This window comes from Gorilla gorilla, chromosome 1 (genome assembly GCF_029281585.2).
Source record: "Gorilla gorilla gorilla isolate KB3781 chromosome 1, NHGRI_mGorGor1-v2.1_pri, whole genome shotgun sequence".
NCBI lineage: Eukaryota > Metazoa > Chordata > Mammalia > Primates > Hominidae > Gorilla > Gorilla gorilla.
In genome coordinates this window covers 124277442-124301951 of record NC_073224.2, presented here as the reverse complement: position 1 = coordinate 124301951, position 24510 = coordinate 124277442, and the positions used below count along the sequence as shown (strand labels likewise).

Genomic DNA, 24510 nt, shown 5'->3' with positions numbered 1-24510 from the left:
GCCAAATCAGCAGGAATTCAATTTTCCTTGTCTAAGAAAAGGAACAATGATTCCTTCCAGCACTGGCCATTAGTCAGTGCCAGATCTCAGGGAGTTAGACCAGAATATTATTCTTAGAAATAGCATGATAGCAATCCTATCTGGAATCATTAGGTACTTAAGAACACCCCTATGTTGTGCTGTTTATTATATCCTGGACACACATCCTTTTCCCAGTGGTGAAGCCAGTTTAGAGGTACTGTTTAACCTGGGGATGGGGCCAAGAAATAGCCTGGCAAAGCCGGGAATTGAGTTGCATGCAAAGTTGGCTTCCATAAGGCTACATGATGTGAAGTTAAATTCCATCCTGAAATACTATTAGGAATACACACTCCAAATTTAAATGTATAGATATGGCATCTTTGGGATGGGTATCAAATTTCTTGGTACAGGATGTGCTCTCAGAAGCTATGTTGCTGGACTCTGTTAAAGGCAACCATCCTCTCATCTGTACACTTGGGCATTTCCTGTCCAAAGGCCACTGAGACATCTAGGACACTCCAGCAACCGTACCTTTGAGGAGCTCCACCTTTAAGGAACAGGATAGTTCATAGACTTAAATATGATCGCATGGCAGTGGACATGAACCATAATTAAGTGTTAAGAATGTATTTACACGGAGCTCTCCTTTATCCACATTAGAATTGTAGACAAACAACAATTGACAAAGAATAGATAAAATATTCTAACATAAATATTCTTCCTTTGTTTCTAGAAAGAAGACACACATACTGTAAAAATAATTGAAGAGGACCTAGTTCATATTGAGCAATCTTCCCCAAACCCTGAAACAGGTCTACTTTCTAACACCAGAGATGTCTTGAATGAGTCCCACCCCTGCAGTCCGCTCTCTCTGGAACAGACTGAGGAAGTTTGCTCCAGCCTTAGAACAGCATGGGCTGGCAAGCGTGCTCAGAGAGGCTCTCAACTTCAACTCTAAAGGCCCTGAGGAATATGTGCAACTGGGTCGGGTTAAGGCCAAGCTGAACCACATGACCAGGGCTCTCACCGGCGCCAAAGTCAGTGGAAGGATATCAGTCCCCAGAGCTCTGTTACAGGCCATGGGATGCTCCATGGAAGGGTGGTGAGCATATGAATAACAATCAGTAGAAACATGAGTAATGGACAGGAGGCATAAATAAACAATGTCCGCCCTCCACTAAAACCCAGGAAAGTTCTCATTCAAAAAACGATGTCTTGAAGAAAACAGGTACAAATCTTTGTGACTTTGGATTAGACATTTTTTTAAGTGGGCACAAACAACCCAAAAACAGATAGATAAATGGACTTCATTAAAATAAAAATCTTATATGCTTCAAAGGACACATATGTCAAGGAAGTGAAAAGATAATCCACATAATGGGAGAACTATTTCCAAATTATATATTTGACACAGGTCTAGTACCTAGAGTATACAAGGGATTCATATAACTGAGCAATAAATGACAAACAACCAAATTTAACAATGGGAAAAAAGCTGTGAGTAGAGGTTTCTCTAAAGCCAACACACAAATGGCCAAGAAGCACATGCAAAGATGTTCAATGTTTTTCATCATCAGGAAAATGTAAATTTAAACCAAAATGAGATACCATTTCACATCCACTAGTATGACTTAAGAAAAAAATAAAGACAACACATGCTTGGAAAATTATGGAGAATATGGAATTCTCATATGTTACTATTGGGAATGTAAAATGGCATAGCCACTGAGGTTGGTAAACAGTGTGTGAGTTCCTCAAAAAGTTAAACATAAAAAAAGTTAAACATAAAGTGACATACGATGCAACAATTGCACTCCTAGGTTTATAACCAAGAAAATGAAAAACAGATGTTCACTCAAAAACATGTACAAAGCTGTTCATAGCAGCATTATTCATAATAGTTAAAAGGTGGAAACATAAACCACCATCAGTTGATGAATAAACAAAATTAGGTATAACCATATAGTGGAATATCATTTGGCCATAAAAAAGTTGAAGTACTCTGGCTAACACGGTGAAATCCCGTCTCTACTAAATATACAAAAAAAAAAATTAGCTGGGCGTGGTGGTGGGCACCTGTATTTCCAGCTACTTGGGAGGCTGAGGCAGGAGAATGGCGTGAACCCAGGGGGCGGAGCTTGCAGTGAGCCACGATTGCGCCACTGCACTTCAGCCTGGGAGACAGAGCGAGACTCCATCTCAAAAAAAAAAAAAAAAAAAAAAAGTTGAAGTGCTGATGCAGGCTAAAAAGGATGAAACTTGAGAACAATATCCTGAGAAGCAGATGCAAAATGCCACACTTTGTTATTCCACATAGAGGAAGTGCCCAGAACAATTACATCTATGTATAGAGAAAGTAGATTAGTGGTTGTCAGAGACTGCAAGAAGGGGGAAATTGGAGAGTGACTGCCCATAGGTACAGGCATGCTTTTTGGCATTATGAAAATATTCTGGAATTAGGCAGTGCTGATCGTTGCAAAACTTTTGGAATATAGTAAAAGACACTGAAAGGTATGCTTAAAAAATGGCGAATTTTGTGATATATGAATTATACTGTAGAAATAATAACAACAGTAATTAAGCAAGGTGTCTTTCCACATCTGCATGTCCTGTATTTTCATTCAAAAAAAAACAACCCCAAAAACAAAAACAAAAACAAAAGCATTGCAGGGCCAGACTGAGTGTCTCACTCCTGTAATCCCAGCACTTTTGGAGGCCTAGGTGGGAGGATCGCTTGAGGCCAGAAGTTCAAAACCAGCCTGAGCAACATAGCAACACCTTGTCTCTATGAAAAATAAAAAATTAAGTAGAAATGGTGATGTGTGCCTAGAGTTCCAACTACTTGGAAAGCTGAGGCAGGAGGATCGCTTGAGCCCAGGAGTTCGAGGTTGCAGTGATGTATAATCACCACTGCACTCCAGCCTGGGTGACAGAACAAGATCCTGTCTCAAAAAAAAAAAAAAAAAAGAAAGAAAGAAAGAAAGAAAAAAAAAGTGATGCTGGCAGCATGTTGTAAGGAAATGTATTAGATGAAAGAAATTAAATTCCAGTTTTCCTTTTTTCAGAAATGAGGTATAGGGGAGAGAAACAGGTACTTGGAAAGAACTGACCCAACTGAATTGGAAAATGTGGGAAGGGGATGGGGAAGAGGCTGCTCCACTTCAGATCTGGCTCCAGGACTTACAGCAAGGGGAACTTGGGCAACTTACAGACTCTCTGTGCCTCAGTTTCTTCACCAGCAAAACAGAAAGAATCATCCCATAAACTGTAAGGTCGATGCTATCAGTGGGTCCCTAAATTGACTGCACATCTAAGTCATGTTAACAAACACATTCCAGGCCCTACCTGAGCCCTCTGAATCAGAATCCCTGCAAGGAGGACGATGAACTTGTATTTGCACTGACTTTCCCAGCTGTTTCTTACTCTGATCAACTTGGGGGTAGGACACATTGAGCTGCATCACATCATTCCAAAGCCAAAACACAACAGCAGGACAAGAATATTTTCAATGCAGTCTCTAAAGCAGAGAAACTGTTGAGGGAACCTACAAGTAAAGGAGACCTGGCTTTCTGGGCTCCATTTAAACTTTATTTTGAGTAGAGCAGAGACATGAGCCCTTCAGGACACATGCCTGAAGCCGTGACAGTCCAACTTTGGAAGAGTGGAAGCCCTAGTTTCACATTCAAGCAGCTTTGAGTAGAAATTAAGTTTACCTCTTCCTGCACAGCAACATGGCGAATCTTTCCTAAGCTGCTTAGCTTACAAGAAAAGGAATCATACTGCTAAGAATTCAAACCTCAGCAGTTATGGATAAGTAAGGAAGTCTTATAAACCTATTTTAGCCACCTAACCAGAAACTCGAAATTTAGCAGGTTCTTTCACTTTCAGGACAGTTGTGTTCACTAGATCAGATGCATTGAGACATGAAGAACAGACCCCTAAAAAGGAAAAGTGTTCCCTTCAGTTTGAGGACATCACTGGAACATTAGGGAAGTGGGAACACAGCTGCCTGCTCTACAGTATGGGTTGCCTTTGTGTCTGGAATGTGTCTGACATCCTGTTCCCTGTGCCCATTTTAGAGAGCCTTGGGAGGAGCCTGAATCACTGATGGAATTGGACAGTTCATGGAGATGGCTCAGCAGGACAAGGGTAAGTGCAGGGACAAGTCCAGGTCATACTGAGAGACAATGAGTGGTGCTGATGGGGACAGACAAAGACAAAATCAAAAGTTGGTGCTTCATCTTCAAAAGCTCAAACTAATAACAAACTTGGCCTTATGAGAAATAATAAGTATTTTTCTATTTACATGAGAATTTAATCTCAAAACAGAAATCAGAAAAATATTAAGTCCAGGGCATAAAACCTAAACCATTGCTCATAATTATTCTTTGTAAATAGAGCAAAGAGTAAAATCTTCTCAGTAAAATACACATTGTTGTTATAAAAAGGCAAAAGTCTTAGTGAGAATCATTGGTATTCCATAGAAGAGTGAATTAAACACAGCCAAGGGAAGACCCACGTCTCATACTTCTCTTGTATATTCCTAAGTCCCAAGGAAATTCCAGGTGATAGAGGTTATTTCCCATACTGTTAAAGCAAGGTTGCAGACACTTCCGAATTTTGGTCCCAGTACTCTAGGAGGGCACACCTCTGTCCTGGAAAATAATACAGGAATGAATACTCTTCCCGTGACTCATTCTGGTCATTCATCCAGCATCCCAAAAACCAAAAAATGGAAATATGGCCAAATACATGATTAGCTATCCCTCATCTTCAGGTTTATCACCTGTTACTTATGGATAATAGCATTACCATAATAGGATTATGATAAAAATACACTGTGGAAATATTAGCACAGTTTTGAACAAAATGCCTGGTATGAATTGTTCAATGAATAACTACTAAATAATTATGTGAATATTTACTGAATTACATGGATCCTATGAATAATTACTGAATAATTATTGTGATTGCTTCTACTGGCAGTGCTGAAAACTCATCCCTGTGTGACCTCAAGTAAGCCATGTAACTTTGTGAACCTGCAGTTTTGTCACTTTTAAAATGAAGAAACTTGATAGATTTTCATTCTGACACAGAATGTCAGGCCTCCCAGACCCCAGAAAATACATTGATTTAAAGCCTTCGATACATTTCAAAGCAGGACACTTACAGTGTCATTGGAGGATGGTGTGGGCTGCAGAGAAGGATGCTTTCAAATGGGATTGATCCAGTCCTCCTTCCTTCACTTCCACATGAATGCTGGGCAGCCCAGGGTCACAGCCACTGCACACACTCTTAGGAGACCTGGGCTACAGAACAGTCTCCCAAGTTCCAGGCTCACAAAACCTAGGTGGGGTTGAAAGCTAAGAAAGTGAGGAGGTGGTTCAGGGTATCACTCTTTCCTACTCATTCCTCTAACCTCAAACTCACCTTCTACTGCACAGCAACACTGAGGATCACCAACCAACCCTGACCATAACCTTATCTTGCCATGTTCTGTTAGTGGAATGCAACCAAAAACAAATGGTGTTAGTCCAACTCAGCAAAATATGTATCAAACCATATTCCATAAGAACCGTTCGTGGCCCTGTTCTTTTCAGTATATGAGAAAATGAAATGGAAACAACAAAATAGCATCAAGTTTATGAAACTTCCCAAAATAGATGGTCACACATGTTTTCAGGAGATCTCTCTATATAAATGATTTTGATCACTTGATGTCTTGAAAAGAGCTCTTGTGGCACTAGAATGACATTTATAAGTGACAAGTATAAAATGTAGTGCTCAGAGACATTAAAAAACAAATCAACCCACGTAGAGGAAGAGCTTTGGACGTAGGGATGTCAAACTGGTCTAGAGCGTAATGAAAAGCCAAGATGGTGCCCCAGTAAGAAAAAGAAATCAACATAACCATGGGATGCAGCAAGAAGAATACTGAGACAGGAAAGAAAACATTTTTAAAAAACGAATTATTCTTTCACTTTCTAGTGGATACAGAAAAAACTGCAGAAGACCCAGAGGATATCAGGGCAGGCTAAAAGTTTGATATCTTACACCTGTGGAAAAGGCTTAAGATCTGTTTTAACTTAGAGCAGGTGGGGTGACTTCCTGACTACCATAAAAAAAAATACCCTGCTGGGAAACAGTTTCTGCCTTGATGTTGTACAGACAAAAGATGAACAGGAGGAATACGCTTAGATGTAGTGGGAAAGAGATGGGTCTGTGGCATTGTCATAAGGGTGCACGAATACTGAGAGTGAATGCTGAAGGAATGATCCCCATTGGTGGTGACCCTCAAGTGAGACCAGGGTGCCTGTGTTTCAGCAAAGCCTGGGCAGTTGGAATGCAGGGCTCCTAAGATTCCATGACACCCCCACCTTCTAATTCTGTTATTGCAACTGCAGACGGTTGCCTGGCATGCTGGCCACAATCTACCTCACTCTTGTCAGAGTCTGAGCTACTGGCAGTGCTTTCAGCTCGAGTTCAGGCATCTCGAACCTTGTTTTTGTGGTGAAGGATCCTAAAGTGCTGTGGGGAGTGATCACATTTTTCACAACAGTAAGTTAAGAATTTCAGTTACTGACCTTCCTCAGTCCTGATTAAACCTATTCGATTTCACCAGTTTTTAACCCATCATATGTTTGGGTTTCTTCTCCGCAGTCCCTGGCTCCACTTCTTCTGCCACAAACGTCAGCATGGTGGTATCTGCCGACCCCTGGTCCAGTGAGAAAGCAGAGATGAACATTCTAGAAATCAATGAGAAATTGCGCCCCCAGCTGGCAGAGAACAAACAACAGTTCAGAAACATGAAACAGAAATTTCTTGTAACTCAAGTGGCCGGCTTCCTGGCCAACCAGCAGAACAAATACAGTAAGATCTATAGGCTCACCATCATGAAAGTGATGAACGATGTCCTGTCTTCTCTCTGAGACACTAAATGCTCTCTCCATCAAAAGTAATTTCATCCTTCCCGTACTTCTAGGAAAATAGAAATGGGTATTTTAACATTTTGTTTAATTTGGAAGACAGAGGTAGCAAGGTATTTAGCAAATTTCCATGTTTGCAGTCAGGTGGGTGTAGGACTAGAGTTAAAATCCCAGTTATTGATTTCTGACACAGGCACAGAATGACCTGTTTTCTCCAAGAGGCTCAATCATGTTTTCAAGAATCCTCTCTGTACCAGATAAGATCCTGCAGACAAATAACATATATTCTGTTGTTCTAAATGTCTGGGACTAGTGAACTTTTATTCATTTCAAGCTTCTGTTGAGGCCCAATAGGCAAAGCTCTGTTCTAGGGACCCTGGGGTAAACATGGTGTTAGTACCCAGTACCTGCTCTGAGGAGCTTCAAGAGACTCTGCTCCTAATAGATCCTGTGGTACCTATAAGTGACAGCATCGAGAGCTGGGAGTAGGGGCCATGTGTGGTGGTTTACTCCTGTAATCGCAGAACTTTGAGAGGCCAAGGCGGGCGGTTCACGAGGTCAGGAGTTTGAGACCAGCCTGGCCAAAATAGTGAAACCCCGTCTCTACTAAAAATATAAAAACTAGCTGGGCGTAGTGGCAGGTGCCTGTAATCCCAGCTACTTGGGAGGCGGAGGCAGGAGAATCCTTTGAACCCGGGAGGCAGAAGTTGCAGTGAGCCAAGATCACACCATTGCACTCCAGCCTTGGGGACAGGGCAAGACTTGACAAAAAAAAAAAAAAAAAAGAAAAGAAAAAAAAAAAGAAAGAAAAAGAAAGCAGACAGTACCCTGGTGAGAGGGCAGTCCTGCTTCCTGGGGCACAGGCTCTTGTTCCTAAAGAGGAAGAAAGATCGCACCCAAGAATGTGTGGAGGTAGCAGTGCAGTGTGCAGAGCAGAGACCCTGGGCCTGTCTCCTGGGCTCCATCCAAGTTGTTTGTCTTGTTTTTTCCTCAGTTTCCTCATCTGTTCAGAGAGTACTACAATGATACCTACCTCTGTAAATTGCTGCAGTGAATTACATGAGCTATTTCTTGTCAATGTCCTAGAACACTTATTGGCACAGAGTAAACACTATCTTTTAGTTCTTCATTCTACTGTTTCTAAATTAACACAAACTTTATTGGAATTTGGGCATATTTCCTTCATGGCCTTATGGTCTTATGTCTCATGCTTTATGCTTCAGATATGATTCTTAAAATCATATCCAAAGATAAGATTTAAAAATCAAAGATTGTTAAAACCTTTGACATGTTTGTCCTTGAAATTCCCAGTAAAAGGGAAACCATCAGTCCCACAGTCCTAGGGGCCTTCCCACCTGTGCGGGAAATCACTACCTCATGCCCCAGTGCAGTGTTTTAGAGGAGAGGTTGCAAGGCTTGGGAAAGTGGCCCCGCATTCAGAGTCAGATCTCAGGGGCTTTGAATTCTGACTCCACTTCGTTGTGGTTGAATCATCTTGTCAACTTCCTTGATGTGCCCTTGAGGTTCTCTTTCTTCGTCTCTAAATTTTGGAGGATCAGATGCCAGAAAATCGGGAGACTGAAGAGTAAAGATGTGGAAATCCCCATCTAGACCCTGGTACTGGGGACAGTTTTGTCCTTGGAATGGGCCTGGCTCCTGCCCTGTAGGCAGTGACCACAGCAGCATGTCCAGCCTTCCACTGAGGCAGGTGCATCTGTCTTTTCTCAGAGTATGAGGAGTGCAAAGACCTCATAAAATCTATGCTGAGGGAAGAGCTGCAGTTCAAGGAGGAGAAGCTTGCAGAGCAGCTCAAGCAAGCTGAGGAGCTCAGGTGAGGGGGCCCCGTGGGACAGGCAGGTGGGCAGGTTTGTAAATCTCTGAAGTACAGCAGCTTGGCGGGGAGAAATAAGAGCTAAGCTGGGCCAGGGGAAGGGCAGGAATTGCCATGGCAGGCTCATGACACACAAATATTTATCAAACAGAGTACAAGGATAATAATAAGTTATGGGTTGCAGTTGTTTCTCAGAGCCTTGTTTTCTCTTTTTCAAACAAGTAATTGTTGAGGTGAAATTTGCATAACACAAAATTAAGCAAAGGAGTGGGAACCACCCAGCAGCATTCAGTATACTCAAAATGGTGTCCATAACCACCCCACTTACCCTTAGTCAGAATCACCTCCAGACTGACTGCGGCTTCTCATTCTTCCACTCAATCAGTGTTGCCTTCTCAACCCTGTCATTCTTTTCTTCTTTTGTCTTTTCAATTTGCCCCATCTGCACCTGGCCTCATTTCTGTACATGGCTTTGTATCTAGTGGCCACAAGATGGCACTATGTGTATTTTCACATGGAAATGTCCATGGCCAGAGTGAGGAAGTGAAAGGTTGTCTTTTTGTAACTGAATTAGGAAGACACCTACTTTTGTTTACAGAAGAGAAAGATGGCTGGAACATCATCGAGGATCTTACAGGAGCCCTCTCTGATAGAGAGGAAACCTGTAAACCATTTTTTATTCTTTCTCTTGGCCACAGACATATCTTTAAACATGTGCTGACCTTCTGCTTGGAGGTCTCCTTGAGGACATTGTATCAGAAATCTCTATTGCAATATTAGAACTGATCACTCATCCCTTTCCGTGTTAAATTTTCTCTACTATCTCACCTTAGGCAATATAAAGTCCTGGTTCACTCTCAGGAACGAGAGCTGACCCAGTTAAAGGAGAAGTTACGGGAAGGGAGAGATGCCTCCCGCTCATTGAATGAGCATCTCCAGGCCCTCCTCACTCCGGATGAGCCGGACAAGTCCCAGGGTCAGGACCTCCGAGAACAGCTGGCTGAGGGGTGTAGACTAGCACGGCACCTTGTCCACAAGCTCAGCCCAGGTAAGGTGGCCATAGGCCCTGATGACCCAAAACCCCAGGCTTATGAGAGACTCCAGAGCTCCACACCTCCACAATGACAGTTGTATCAGTGGCGTTTTTTTCTACTACACATGTGGCCATGACATGATCAGGACTTCCTGGGTAAGAACTGAGATGGGAAACCCATGGGGTTGGAGGTCACAGTATTGCAAATCTGCCTCCTTCCTTAATGGAAGTAGGTCTTTGGAACAAGAGGCAGCATCTATTTAGTTTTAAAGGACAGGAAGGAGGCTGTGAAAGGAGGGTGCTTGTTAGAGTGAAAAGAGCTCTTGACTAAGAATGAAGGTTCCCAGGCTATGTCTTCAGCAATGTTCTTAGTAACTGTTGGTGAGTGATTGATTTATCTTTCCTGGGTTTCTGTCTCTCAATCTGCAAAGGCAGACACATTATCTCTTGCAAGTGTCTCTAGCATTCAAATGCCGGAACACTTATGACTGCTTTTCAAAATGAGATAGAGCCCCTTGCCGTGTGGTGTTGGAGAAGGCACTTGATGTGGTGGCATTTGGTGGTAGAAAGTGCTTCAGACTGTAGCACTCCCCATGCAGAGAATGTCCCTGAATAACACAGCAGAAGCCACATGGAGGGCCATTGAAGTCCGCTGATGTGTAGAGTACTGTGGGATAAGTTTATCTGTCTTCTTCTAAGAGAAATAGATAGGTTCTAAATGCGAACTGTGACAGGACACCAAGCCTGTGCCTGGGAATAAGATCTGTGGCAGGATGGGGGAGACAGCTGCCCAAGTCCAGAGACAGACTGCACAAGCCTCCAGTGATGGGGGAGCAAAAGGTCTTTTGAGTGTTTGGCCATATCTTAATGGTGGCCCACCAGATGAGAAATGCATTTCCAGATGGATCAGGAAACCACGCCAGGGCATTTTGTTAAAGATAAAACATGAGGGCTTTCAGTACAATGCTGACCCATACATAGACGTTCATGTCTCTGTGCACATTGGGCTGACTGTGCTTGCAGAGTGTGAAGTGGGAAATATCTGAACGAACACTTCTGTATTTGCAGAAAATGATGAAAATGAGGATGAAAATGATAAAGCGGAGGAGCTTGATAAAGTACAGGAATCACTTGTCCGTAGGTAAGACTGAATAATCAGGAGCGGGTAATGGGTGTTAAAATATGGAAAATGTCTCAGCAAGAACACAAGGGAGGTGAAGGTGGTCACAGATTCCAGATGCAGGATAAAGAAAGCCGCAGAGTGCACTGATTTCATGTGCTCGCCCAGCAAGGAAATAGCCCTGTTAACATGCTTGTCCATTGTCTCCATGGTGCCTGTAAGCATGACCCTAGATGAACTCACCAGCCCTAGGGATTTCCTGCACACACAGAGAAGATGTGTTCTCCCCTGTTGTGGAAACCAGGAGGAGGTGCAAAGCTGCTTTCTCCATGGTTGTCTTTAGGTTCTTGTTGGCTAAGATAAATAGCAAAGCAGCAACAAGCAGAGGAATTAGGAAGTATCAAACAAATTTAAACACCAAGAAAAGTACCTAGACAAAAAAATTTACATTTTATGTCAGTGTTAAAATAAAAAGGCCTAGAAGGCACACCATGTCTGGAGTCTATAATGGGTCCAAAGCCTGCATTTCCTTGGCCTCAGTATGTGAAATTCAACTCAGCTTAGAAACAGGGTGTGGCAGCTCTTGTGTTTCTCTGTGTGTGCCAAGTGTCATGTCTGTACCATACAGGGATAGCTGAGTCTTCATCCTCAGTTCCTATCTGTCCAGTGCAATGAACACCAGCTCCTCTCTTCCTCTTTGTCTCCCATGGCAGCCATGCTCTGTTGCAAAGGGAAGAGGATTGCATGTTCCCTCTTAAAGGGAACTTCCTGTTTGCTTTCTGGAACCACTCTCTTGTGCCTCCTGTCAAAAACAGCTAGGACTCCCTGGGGTTCAATCCCTCTGTGTTTAATCTTCTGTCATCTCTGTCCCACCTGGCTCATCAGGGAGGCGCAGAAGGCTGAAGAAAGTGAAGTCCCTGAGGACTCACTGGAGGAATGTGCCATCACTTGTTCAAATAGCCACAGCCCTTGTGACTCCAACCAGCCTCACAAAAACACCAAAATCACATTTGAGGAAGACAAAGTCAACTCAACTCTGGTTGTAGACAGTGAATCCTCTCACGATGAATGGCAGGATGCTTTAAACATTCTCCCAGGTAACCTTTATTTTCCTTGTGTCTCATACCTCTGTCTAGGCTATGGAAGATCAATTCTGAGGATGGGCTGTATACACACATATTGGTTTGAGTCAGAAACTAGGATGGAGCTAGGTGTGGTGACACAGGTATAATCACAGCACTTTGGGAGGCCCAGGTGGGTGGATCACTTGAGATCAGGAGTTCAAGACCAGCCTGGACAATATGGTGAATCCCATCTTTACATTAAATACAAAAAATTAGCCAGGCGTGGTGCTGCATGCCTATAGTCCCAACTGCTCAGGAGACTTAGGTGGAAGAATCGTCTGAGCCCAGGAGGTAGAGCCTGCAGTGAGCCGTGATTGTACTGCTACACTCTAGCCTAGGCGACAGAGCAAGACCCTGTGTCTAAAAGAAAGAGAGAAGTGAAAGAGGAGAGAGAGAAAGAGAAACTAGGATGGAATATTAAACACAGATACTGGTGGGTGAGAGAGCTTTTCTGTCCTCCTTGGCCCATATCATGCCTTTGTCATCCTGGCCGCAGTATCAGGTTATTGGAACAGAGGCAGGTGTGACAAAGGCATAGCTACCTGTGTACAGGAGGAGTACAGGAGGTATCTGTCAGGCCTCCGAGCTCGGTTCCTATGTCTCTTGTCAGCTGCAATGGTGTAATTTGTGTCTGTGAACAATGTCCGTGGAGTTTCTCTGCCTGTCTAAGACCACTGACAGCCTTGTCCATTTATTTGAAGATGTTGTTTCCCTGGTTTCATTCTCCTCATCTCCAGTCTGGATCTCCTTTAAGCCAGTTTATCTTAGCTACACAGTCAACTGAAACCAGGACATCAACACTTGTACCCTTATCTTGCTTATAAGTTTCCATAAAGCAAGGCTGGGTCCTGAGTTCTTCACCCCATGGGTGGCCCACTGTTTCTATGTAGCACCACGGATTTCTTTTCTTTCTTTTTTCTTTTTTTTTTTTTTTCATGATGGAGTCTCACTCTGTCAACCAGGCTGGTGTGCAGTGGCGTGATCTCAGCTCATTACAACTTTCACCTCTAGGGTTCAAGTGATTCTCAGCCTCCCAAGTAGCCGGTATTTCCAGTGTGCACCACCACGCCTGGCTAATTTTTGTATTTTTAGTAGAGGTGGGGTTTCACCATGTTGGCCAGGCTGATCTTGGGCTCCTGACATCAAGTGATCTGCCCGCCTTGGTCTCCCAAAGTGCTGGGATTAGAAGTGTGAGCCACCCTGCCGGCCCCACAGATTCTTTTTAAAGAAAAGTTGTTAGAATTCATCCATCAGTTCAGTTTTCTATATAAATTTCTCTAACTGTTCATTGACCATGATATATGAAGAGATAAATCAGTATTGCAGAAACACTTATGGAAAGTTGTTAGGGCAATTTTTGAAGATCTTAGGGAAAATGTTTTAATTGTTTGTGCTGACTTAGGGCAGAGGATATAAGATTAAGATCTACCAGATGAGGGAGATTTTGCCCCACGGAGCTGAAAAGCAGGCTCATCTACTTCTGTCAAGACTTAATCTAGGGCATATTAGAATGTTCCTGTCAGAATATCACATTCTTACACTGAGAATATTTATGTCCTTGTGCTATGACTGGACACTGATTTGGTCTTGTGTGAAGTGTGATTTGCTTAATGTGACCTACTCTTCTGAATTTGTTTACAGAGAATCAAAATGATCAGGAGGAAGAGGAAGGGAAAGCACCAGTGCTCCCCAGGTAACTCTGTGGATTTGTGGGCTGTTAGTTCAATAGTGACACATGGAGACTGCATGTGTCAATAGTGACACATGGAGACTGCAGATCCAGGGAAAAATAGAAAGTGATGAAAAGAACTGCCTCATCCATTCATTCAACTGCAAATTATTTGTTTTAACAATGCTGTCCTCTTGATTGTGGTACTTGAGTAGGTTTCTATTTCTTTGTTTTTTTGTTTGTTTGTTAGTTTTTGAGACAGAGTCTCGCTCTGTCACCCAGGGCGGAGTGCAGTGGTGTGATCTCGGCTCACTGCCAGCTCTGCCTCCTGGGTTCACACCATTCTCCTGCCTCAGCCTCACGAGTAGCTGGGACTACAGTCACCCGCCACCATACCCAGCTAATTTTTTTTTTTGTATTTTTAGTGGAGACGGGGCTTCACCGTGTTAGCCAGGATGATCTCGATCTCCTGACCCCGTGATCTGCCTGCCTCGACCTCCCAAAGTGCTGGGGTGACAGGCGTGAGCCACAGTGCTCAGCCAGGTTGCAATTTCTTATTCCCCCTCTTGCATTGCATAGGAACATGCAATCCATTGAGCCAGGTGAACTCACCAAACTCAGGGATGTCACCTGTTCTGTCCTGTGTGGTTAATCCAGAGTGAGATGCATGCATGCTTTCTACGTGTTTGATGTCAGCATGCTGGCAAGTATTTCATTACAAAACAAGGAAATGATAATTTGTGTCAAAATACTTTAAAAATGGGCTTTGAAAAGACAAGATGTGTGTATCTGAAATGCCTGAAGTGCTGTGTTTGCTTGGGTGCTGCATGTAAACATCAGCACATTCAGGCATGGGAAGCGAAGCCCTGTGTCAGTTCTCTGCGCTGCAAGTTGTGATCGCAGTTTACAGGAGGAGTCTGGGTCCTCCTGCAGCAGCTCATTTGTGGCAACCACACTGAGCACCTGCTGCTCATGTTTGCTCTGTCCCCAGGGCAGTCATACTCCACCCCACATTTAGAAGGATTTGTTTTTCTCTCTTGGAGGACACTACCGCTTTGCTTTCTGTGACCACTCCCTTATGTGTACCATGAAATCACCTGAGATGCTGTGGTGTATAATCCCTCTTGTCACTCCTCTCCTGTCTGGCTCATCAGGAAGCTGCAGGAGTCTGAAGAGAAGGAAGTCCTGCAGGACTCCCCGGAGGACAGTGTTTTGACTTCTTATAGTCACCATGATATGTCCCAATCTTACCAACCTTGTGAAGGCACTTTCTTGGCACTGGATGAACAGAAAGTTTGCTCTGCTCAGGTTGTAGCCAGCGAACACTCCAATTACAAAGGGGAAGAAACTCCACTTGGCTTCCCAGGTAGGCTTCCTATTCTTTGCACCCCACAACCTGTCTAGAAAGACAGAAGCTGTACCTTCAGGAGGACCCTATACTCATATACTGGTTAGAACCAGGCTCTAGGATTGAGTTTGAAGAAGGCATCCCATGAGTCAGAGAGTTGTTCAATCCTAGCCCAAAATCACATGTCGTCTTTCATCTTTGCCCCACTAGCAAATCACTGTACCCAAGGTTGACCCGACAAATTCACACGCACCCCTGCAACCTGGGTGCAGGATTTATCCATCAGTCCTCCCAATTTAGATTGAATCTGTCATCTCACATGGGATCTTCTACTTTTCCCTCCCAACCAGTCTGAGTTTCCATGCTGTCCAAGGCCATTGGCAGCCTTTTCTATATTCCCGGAGATGTCATTACCCTTGTTCCCTTCTCTCAGGTTAGACACTCTCTCTTTTTAGTTGGCTTATCTTAGCTAAGAAGTCTCTGAGTACCAGAACATGAACACCACTATTGGACTCTCTATGTTTCTCTGAAAGAAGGCTGGGCCCTGGAACTCCTTACCAGATGAAAGGCCAATGTTTCTGCACAGCATGAGAGATTGTTTTGATTTAATCTATCCATCTAAATGTGAATTCTACAAAACCACCAACAGTAACTTATCAGAAGGAAACATGCTGAATACTGCAGTAAGCCTCCTAGAAAGCATTGAAGTGGATCCTCAGAATCTCTTAGTAAAAAGGATGTGTTTAACAGTTTGCTGTGGCTCAGGACAGAAAGGATTGTGATGATGACCTGTTATGTTAAGGAGATTTGCTCCATGGCTCAGGAAAGTAAACCTAGTGACTTCTCACAAGGCTCGTGCTGAGGTCTCCTGGAAAGTTCCTCTCACAATAGGCTGTTATTACACTGAGTATATTTATGCCACTGTGTAGGTTTGGACACAAGTTTGTGCATGTATGAATGGGATCAAGTTCATGTGACAGGTTTTCTCTTATTTATTGGCAGAAAAGCAATATGGTCTTGAAGAGGTGAAAAGACAAGAAACAGTTGCTTCCAGGTAATTGAGAAAAATCAGGAACTGTCAATTCAGGGGTGATAGCTGTAGGACTCATACCCACAGAAAACCAGAAAGTCCTGAATATATGTAATTAATGCCTTCAGCCAACCAGAAATGATCCTTTTGAACAAAGTTTTATGTTTTCATTGTGATACTTGTATTATTTGCCATTTCTTATTAACTTCTGAAGTTCAGTACACAAAACCAGTCAAGCTTGTGAACAACTAATCAGTCACGGAGATTTCCTGCAAGCAGATATGTTCTTCTTATGGTTTCAACCACCCTGAGATGCATATCTGCTTTCTGCTGGTTTTGTGTTAGCACAGTGGTGAGTATCTCATAGCAAGAAAACTTGATGGAAAAATTATTATTATACCATGCCACAATGTTGAGAGAAAGGGGACTTGATGACATGAGATTTTGGGAGATATTATAATGCCTCAAAATCTGTGTTTACTTGGCCACTACATATAAAATTCAATATCATTTAAGAAAAAAAATGAAGCCACTGTTACGGGACATGATAATCAGTAAGTCATGACTGTACAATACAGAAACACTCAGTCTCCTTCCTCAGAAAATCATAATCTGGTCAATTCACGGAGTACCTGATGGTTCTCTCTCTCTCATCTCTCTCTTTCCTTCTCTCTGTATTGCTCACCTACCCCATGGCAACCACACTGTGACCCACCAAGAAGAGGAGAATATTTAACTCTTTAATGGGTTGACCATTTGCTTTCTGTGATCACTCCTTCATGCCTCACATGAAATCCAGCTAGGGCTCTGAAACTTTTTGGATTAATCTTTAGTCTTTCCTACACTGCAGGGTCAGCAGGGAATCGCTGAGGGTGGACAAGCATGAAGTCCCCCAGGAGTTACTGGATGGATGTTATTTGATTGCTTCTGTTCTTCCTGACCTGACTCATTCCTGCCAGCCTTATAGGAGAACCTTGTACTCTTTTGAAGAAAAGCAAGTCAGCTTGGCTCTTGTAGACAGTGAGTACTCCATTGTGAACATGATAAATCTCCAATTGGTGCCCCAGGTAGACTTTGTAATCCTTGCACCTCGCACCCCTGGCTGGACTAAGACCTGTCATTGCGTGTGGGATGACTCACAGACACAGGTTGATTTGCTGGAGCTCAGCAACACAGGCTGTAATGTTGTCTCTTCTGCTGCCCATCTCCTTGTGTAAGGCCCGGTTCCTGACAGGCCATGTATCAGTACTGGTCTGTGGCCCGGGGATTGGGGGCCCCTGTTCTAAATCATCGAAACCTGAGTATTTGGTGAAGAAAGCGGAATATTACAGTCTCTCTCCTACACTGCAGTTTAACTATTTACCTAGAGTCTGTGGGGAAAAGGATTACTTCACTGTTTGGCCAGAGTCAGAATGGAGGATGTTGGGATGATGGCCTACTAGCACAGGGAGATTTTGCCCCATGGCTCAGGAAAGCCAACAAGCCACTTCTCTCAAGACACGACATTATGCCTCTTGAAATATGTCTCTCGCAGTATCCTGTTCTCACATTGGAAAGTTAGATGTCTCTGTGATAGGATTGGACAGTGAATTGGACATGTGTGCAGGGGAATTAGCTTAATGTGACAGCTCTGTCTGAATTTATTTGTAGAAAATCTAAATGACCAAAAGAAGATGGAAGACCAAGAACTACTGTGCCCCAGGTAAGTCTCAGATACTATAGACTGTTCATTCACTGCTGACAGCTGGAGACTCCAGATCTAGGTAAAACAGAAAGTGCTATATATATCTATCTATCCTTTCAGCTAGTCACAAATTATCCCTAGTTATAAGGTTGTCTGTTTTCATGGTGGTACCTGCATAGGTTCCAATTACTTACTCCCTCTTACACTTAATAACCTGCAGTTGGTTACTCAGGTCAGCACACCTGACTAGGGAATCCCTGCAATTGTCCCTTCTCTCTTGGGTGCAGGGCCACAACCAGTGTGATGCAGACTCGATTTTGGCTTGTTTCTCCTTATCATGTTTTAGGACTTTGGCAATAGGAAAAGAACTTAAAAAAATCATAGCCTTTCACTATATTGAGAATAAGAGGCCTGCCTGAAGGCAAAAGGTTTTGGAGTCTAAAATTCCTCTAATGCTATATTCATATGGCTATTGCATATCAACTTCAACTCATTTTATGCAAAACCACTGAAGCCACTGCTTTAGTAATCTCTCCATACTGTGTGACATGAGGGTGATAGTAGAGGGCTTCCTTTCTCCCTCCCTATCACCTTATAATCTGGCCAGTTCCCTGAGCACAGCCCCACAACCGTTTGGAAGCCACACTTGATCCCACAAATTAGAGGATACTTTTCCTCCTTTTAAATAGATTCCCACCTCTGATTTCTGCAACCACTGTCTCAAGCCTTCCACCAAATTCAGTTAGAATTCTGTGGCACCTGATTTTCCATGGATTAATTTTTAGACCTTCTTACCCCAACAGGCTCAATAGGGAACTGCCAGAGGTGGAGGAGCATGAAGTCCCTCAGGAGGCATGGGATGAAGCTGACTCCACTCTTCCAATCCTTCCTAATCTGACTGGCTCCTACCAGTCTGATATGAGGAGTGCCCTGCATTCATTAGAGGCACAGCAAGCCTGCGTGGCTTTTGACGTAGACAGTGAGTACTCCATTGTGAAGATGATATAAGTCCCAGGTGGACCCCAGAAGCCTTGGGCCTCCCACCCCTGGCTGGGCTGAGAGTTGTCATCACTGCGGGCTGGACCTAGATATACATGTAGTTTTGCATCACTCTGGAGTCGAGGCTGAAACACAGATGTAAGATGGGTCCATGAGCTTTGGCCTCTTCCTAGTCTCAGGCCATTCCTGTGGCATCCTGGACCAATTGTTAGGATGCTGGACCTCAGGCAGGTGTGAAAAATTCACACCAATGTATGCAACACATGCCCAACAGGTGTCTATCAGGCCTCTTAATCTGAATAAACTTTGTCTTGCCAGCTATTGTGATCCTTACAGGTTTCTTTTCCCAACCATTTTCCTTCAGGTTCTGTGCCTGCCCAAGGTCAGTGCCATCTTTGACTACATTTCTGTTAAAGATAATACCCAGATTTCGATGAACCAAGCCTCATTCTCTGTGTCTTCGATGTTGGCCTGTCTTAGCTGAGCAGTCCGTTCCCTTTTGTTATGTTTGCAGAAGCAAGACTGGGCCTTGTCACTCCTAGATCCCATGAATAGCCAATGTTTCTTTGTAGCACCAAAGATTCATTTTGATTCAAGAGTCTGTTGATTCCCCCCTTCATTCTAATTTCAGTGTCTAACATCCTCGCAACCATGAACAATGTGGGTATTTAATGAGAGAAGCCTAGATATTGCAATTTTCCACCAGAAAGCAGTTGGGATATTTGCTTTGAATTGGTGTAAAAAATATTGCATAACAGTTTGCATGAAATCAGGAGTGATGATATTGGGATGATGATCTACCAGAACAGGGAGATTTCACCCCTAGGCTCAGGGAAGAAACCCAGGACACCTCTCTCATGACAGGACCTCAGGCCTCCTGGAATATTTCTCTCACAGTGTTCTGTTCTCCCACTGAGGAAACTGATGCTCCTATGTTAGGATTGTACAGTGGATTGTTTGTGTGTGTAGGGGAACCTGCTTAATGTCTCTGTCCCTGTCTGAATTTATTTGCAGAAATTAGAAAGGATCAAGAGGAGCTAGCAGACCAAGACCCACCATGCCCCAGGTAACTCTGAGGAATCATGGACAGTTAATTCAGTGTTGACACCTGGAGACTCCACATGCAGGGAAAATCAGCGAGTGTGCTGAATATACCTGTTTCATCTGTTCAGCCAATCATAAAATAGCCATGTTCATAATGTTGACTCTGTTCATTGTATACCTGTATTTGTATTTTCTCCTTATTAATCCCTGCCAATTGTACTAATCTGCATTCAGTTGACTCTGTTGAACTGATAAGTCACAGACATTTTCTGCAGTCCTCTTTTCTGTCCTTTTTGCTTAAAGTGAAGGTGAGGTGCATATCTCATATCTGCCTCTTTGACAATACCATATTTGCAAGTATTTGATAGCAGGAAAGTGAGTGAAAATTACTCACATCCTGCTACAATATTGAGAGCAAGGGATGTTGAGGATGCACTAACTGTCTGTGAAGACTTGAGAGCCTGTATTCATTTGGCCACTGATGCTAATTTCAACAAAATGTATGCAAAAGTGCTGAATGCACTGTGTCATGGCAGTTTCGCACAGGGATCGTTCCATCTCTTTCCTCCCCAGCTCATTGTCTGCCCAGTGCACTGAGCACCTGCTGCTCTCTGTCTCCTGCCGAGACAGGGAAGCATCATTGTATCTCTCTGAGGGGACTGTCTTTTGCTTCCTCCAGCCCCTCCTGTGGGCCTTCCTATAGAACCAGCTGGGTGCAGTGGTTTTGTTTCTCTCTGGTGTTTATCTTATGTTGTCTTTACCCACCAGGCTGAGACGGGAGCTGCTAGAGGTGGAGCAGGAGGTCCCAGAGAACTCCTTGGAGGAAGTTTACTTGACTCCTTCAGTTCCCCATGACCTATATGACTGCCACCAGGCTGATAGTGGCACCTTGTACTCATTGGAGGATCAGCTTGCCTGCTGTGCTCTGGATATAGCCTGTGAGTACTCCAGCTTGAAGGTCACAAAGCCCCACTGTTCTCCTAGGCAGCCTCCTTCTGTTTTGCTTTCTGCAACTTGTGCAGCTGAGACAGGTCATCTCTGTAGGCAGGCCCTGTATACTGAGCTTGTTTTGAATCTGGCTCTTGGATCTAGTTTTAAGCACAGACATCCACAAGGTGGAACATCCTCTTCTCTTGTCCCAAGTGACTCATCTGTCACCTGGCATCTTCTCACAAGAGCAGGCTGTGGGTATCCAAACAGGACAGAGAGAGGAATGGTGAGGGGTCATTGCAAAATCTTGACAACAGTAGCTCACCTGGAGAAATTTGTATAACGGTCCTTCTTTTTTTATTTTATTATTCTATTTTATTTTACTTTAAGGTCCAGGATACATGTGCAGAATGTTCAGGTTTGTGACATAGCTATACGTGTGCCATGGTGGTTTGCTGTACCTATCAACCCATCATCTAGGTTTTAAGCCCCGCATGCATTAGGTATTTCTCCCAATGGTCTCCCTCCCCTTTCCCCCCAACCCTCGACAGGCCCTGGTGTGTGTGTGTTCCCCTCTCAGTGTCCATGTGTTCTCACTGTTTAACTCCCATCGAGGGGTGAGAACATGCGGTGTTTGGTTTTCTGTTCATGTGTTAGTTTGCCCAGAATGGTGGTTTCCAGCTTCATCCATGTCATTCACCCTGCAAAGGACATGATCTCATTCTTTTTTATGGCTGCATAGTAACCCATGGTGTATATATGCCACATTTTCTTTATCCAGTGTATCACTGATGGGCATATGGATTCGTTCCAAGTCTTTGCTATTGTAAGTAGTGCTGCAATAAACATACATGTGCATGTGTCATTATAGTAGAATGATTTATAATCCTTTGGGTATATACCCCATAATGGGATTGCTGGGTCAAGTGGTATTTCTGGTTCTAGGTCTTTGAGGAATTGCCACACTGTCTTCCACAATGGTTGAACTAATTTACACTCCCAGCAACAGTGTAAAAGCGTTCCTATTTCTCCACAGCATCGCCAGCACCTATTGTTTCCTGACTTTTTAATGATATCCATTCTAGCTGGTGTGAGATGGTATCTCATTGTGGTTTTGATTTGCATTTCTCTAATAACCAGTGATGATGAGCTTTTTTTCATATGTTTGTAGGCCATGTAAATGTATTCTTTTGAGAAATGTCTGTTCATATCCTTTCCCCACTTTTTGATGGGGTTGTTTGTTTTTTCTTATAAATTGAAATTCCTTGTAGATTCTGGACATTAGACCTTTGTCAGACGGGTAGATTAAAAAAATTTTCTCCCATTCTGTAGGTTGCCTGTTTACTCTGATGATAGTTTCTTTTGCTGTGGGGAAGCTCTTTTGTTTAATTAGATTTCATTTTTTGATTTTGGCTTTTGTTGCAGTTGCTTTTGGTGTTTTAGTCATGAAGTATTTGCCCATGGCTATGTCCTGAATTATATTGCCTAGGTTTACTTTTAGGGTTTTTATGGTTTTAGGTTTTACATTTAAGTCTTTAATCCATCTTGAGTTAATTTTTGTGTAAAATGTAAGGAAGAGGTCCAGTTTCAGTTTTCTGGATATGGCTAACCAGTTGTCCCAGCACCATTTATGAAATAGGGACTCCTTTTGCCATTGCTTGTTTTGATCAGGTTTGCTGAAGATCAGATGCTGTCATTCTTTAAGATAGGGCATCTCTCCTTTCTGAAATTATGTTGCTAACTGCATGCCCTGAGCAGCGCCCTTATCTATTTCCTGGCCACCCACATGTGCTTGCAGTCTTGCTCAATTATTTTGGAGGCCTGTTTCATGATTTCTGTGTCCCAAGCTAGATTCTCTACTTTAGGGGCCCCCAACTCCCGGGGCCATGGACCTGGGTTGGTCCATGATGCACAGGAGGTGAGCAGCGGGCCAGCATTACTGCCTGAGCTCCGCCTCCTGTCAGATCATCAGCAGCATTGGATTCTCATAGGAGCTTGAACCCTATTGTGAATTGTGCATGTGAGGAATCCAGGTTGTATGCTCCATATGAGAATCTAATGCCTGACGATCTGTCAGTGTCTCCCATCACCTTCAGATGGGACCAACTAGTTGCAGGAAAACAAGCTCAGGGATCCCAATAATTGTATATTATGGTGAGTTGTATAATTGTTTCATTATGTGTTACAATGTGATAATAATAGAAATAAAGTGCACAATAATGTAATGTGCTTGAATCATCCTAAAACCAGCCCCCCTACCCAGGTCCGTGGAAAATTGTCTTCAATGAAACCGGTCCCTGGTGCCAAAAAGGTTGGGGACTGTTGTCTACTTCATCTGAGGTGGCTTCCCTCCACTGAAGCAGTCTAGTGTCCCTTCCTCCACGCAAGGCCATGGCTTGCATCCTCTATAGAGCTCTAGTAGATTTTTACATGTGTGGGATTGTAGTTTCAAGCATGTGTTGGTTTCAGTGCTATATTCTCACAGAAACCATTGACAGCTCGTATACCTGATGAGGTGCTGGCCTAAATGATGAACAAACCAGACTGGTTCCCATCCCCATGATTTCCAGAAAACTCTTCCTCTGAGCAAGTGCCCCTTGAGATAGCAGCTTCACAGGATGTGCAGAGAAAAAACAATCCAATGTTCATTTCTTCTTGCTCATTCTATTTTTTTTTTTTTTTTTACTTTTTTTCTGGGAATGTCATGTGGATTGTTGGGAGTTTTTTGGGTTTTTTTGTTTTGTTTTTTGTTTTTTTTTTTTTGAGACGCAGTCACTCTGTCACCCAGGCTGGAGTGCAATGCTTTGATATCAGCTGACTGCAACCTCCGCCTCCCAGGGTCAAGCAATTCTTGTGCCTCAGCCTCCTGAGTAGCTGGGATTACAGGTGCTCGCCACTACACCCAGCTAATTTTTGGCTTTTGAGATGGAGTCTCCCTCTTGTTGCCCAGGCAGGAATGCAGTGGCGCGATCTCTGCTCATTGCAACATCTGCCTCCCAGGTTCAAGTGATTCTCATTAATGAACCTCCCAAGTAGCTGGGATTACAGGCGCCCATGATCGTGTCTGGCTGATATTTGTATTTTTGGTAGAGATGGGGTTTTACCATGTTGGCCAGGCTGGTCTCGAAGTCCTTACCTCAGGTGATCCACCTGCCTTGGCCTCCCAAAGTGCTGGGATTACAGGCATGAGCCACCGTGCCCAGCCTAATTTTGCCTTTGTAGTAGAAACGGGACTTCACCATGTTGGTCAGGCTGGTCTTAAACTCCTGACCTCAGGTGACCCGCCTGCCTCGGCCTGCCAAAGTGCTGGGATTACAAGCATGAGCCACCGTGCCTGGCCTGATTGTTGGGGGTTTTACCTATCAAATTATCTTCTAGTAAGAGCGAGTAACTCTGTGATGTCCCCCAAAATATATGAATATGTTATAATGAAATTAGCAACAATGCCAGGTGCAGTGACTCACTTCCATAATTCTAGCACTTTGAGAGGTCGAGGCAGGTGGCTTCCTTGTGCTCAGGAGTTTGAGACCAGTGTGGGCAACATGGCAAAACCCTGTCTCTACAAATATTAGCTGGGCATGGTGACACACACCTGTAGTCCCAGCTACTCGGGGGGCTGAGGTGGAAATATCATCTGAGCCTGGGAAGCTGAGGCTGCAGTGAGCTGTGATTGTACCACCACACTCCAGCCTGAGCAACAAAGAGACCTTGTCTCAAAAAAAGAAAAAAAAAAAAGAAGAAAGAAAAAGAA

General features: G+C 43.6%; 1 protein-coding gene across 2 annotated transcripts in view; it reads left to right on the top strand.

Annotated features, from left to right (window-relative positions):
- The window catches only part of LOC115932735 (putative neuroblastoma breakpoint family member 7), a 52187-nt gene that overhangs the window by 20628 nt on the left and 7049 nt on the right, over nt 1-24510 (top strand). The window contains exons 4-20 of one of the 2 annotated variants that reach the window (XM_063698387.1): nt 755-1249; nt 4101-4249; nt 5008-5037; nt 6426-6579; nt 6682-6891; nt 8676-8778; nt 9612-9826; nt 10880-10952; nt 11817-12028; nt 13697-13748; nt 14879-15090; nt 16075-16126; nt 16953-17122; nt 17753-17804; nt 18590-18765; nt 19800-19851; nt 20598-20767. In XM_063698387.1, the coding sequence (XP_063554457.1) occupies nt 6717-6891; nt 8676-8778; nt 9612-9826; nt 10880-10952; nt 11817-12028; nt 13697-13748; nt 14879-15090; nt 16075-16126; nt 16953-17122; nt 17753-17804; nt 18590-18765; nt 19800-19851; nt 20598-20767 (1714 nt within the window). In that variant the 5' untranslated portion in view covers nt 755-1249; nt 4101-4249; nt 5008-5037; nt 6426-6579; nt 6682-6716. The remainder of the gene's footprint in view (nt 1-754; nt 1250-4100; nt 4250-5007; nt 5038-6425; nt 6580-6681; nt 6892-8675; nt 8779-9611; nt 9827-10879; nt 10953-11816; nt 12029-13696; nt 13749-14878; nt 15091-16074; nt 16127-16952; nt 17123-17752; nt 17805-18589; nt 18766-19799; nt 19852-20597; nt 20768-24510) is intronic. The other variant, XM_063698413.1, reaches the window with a different exon arrangement.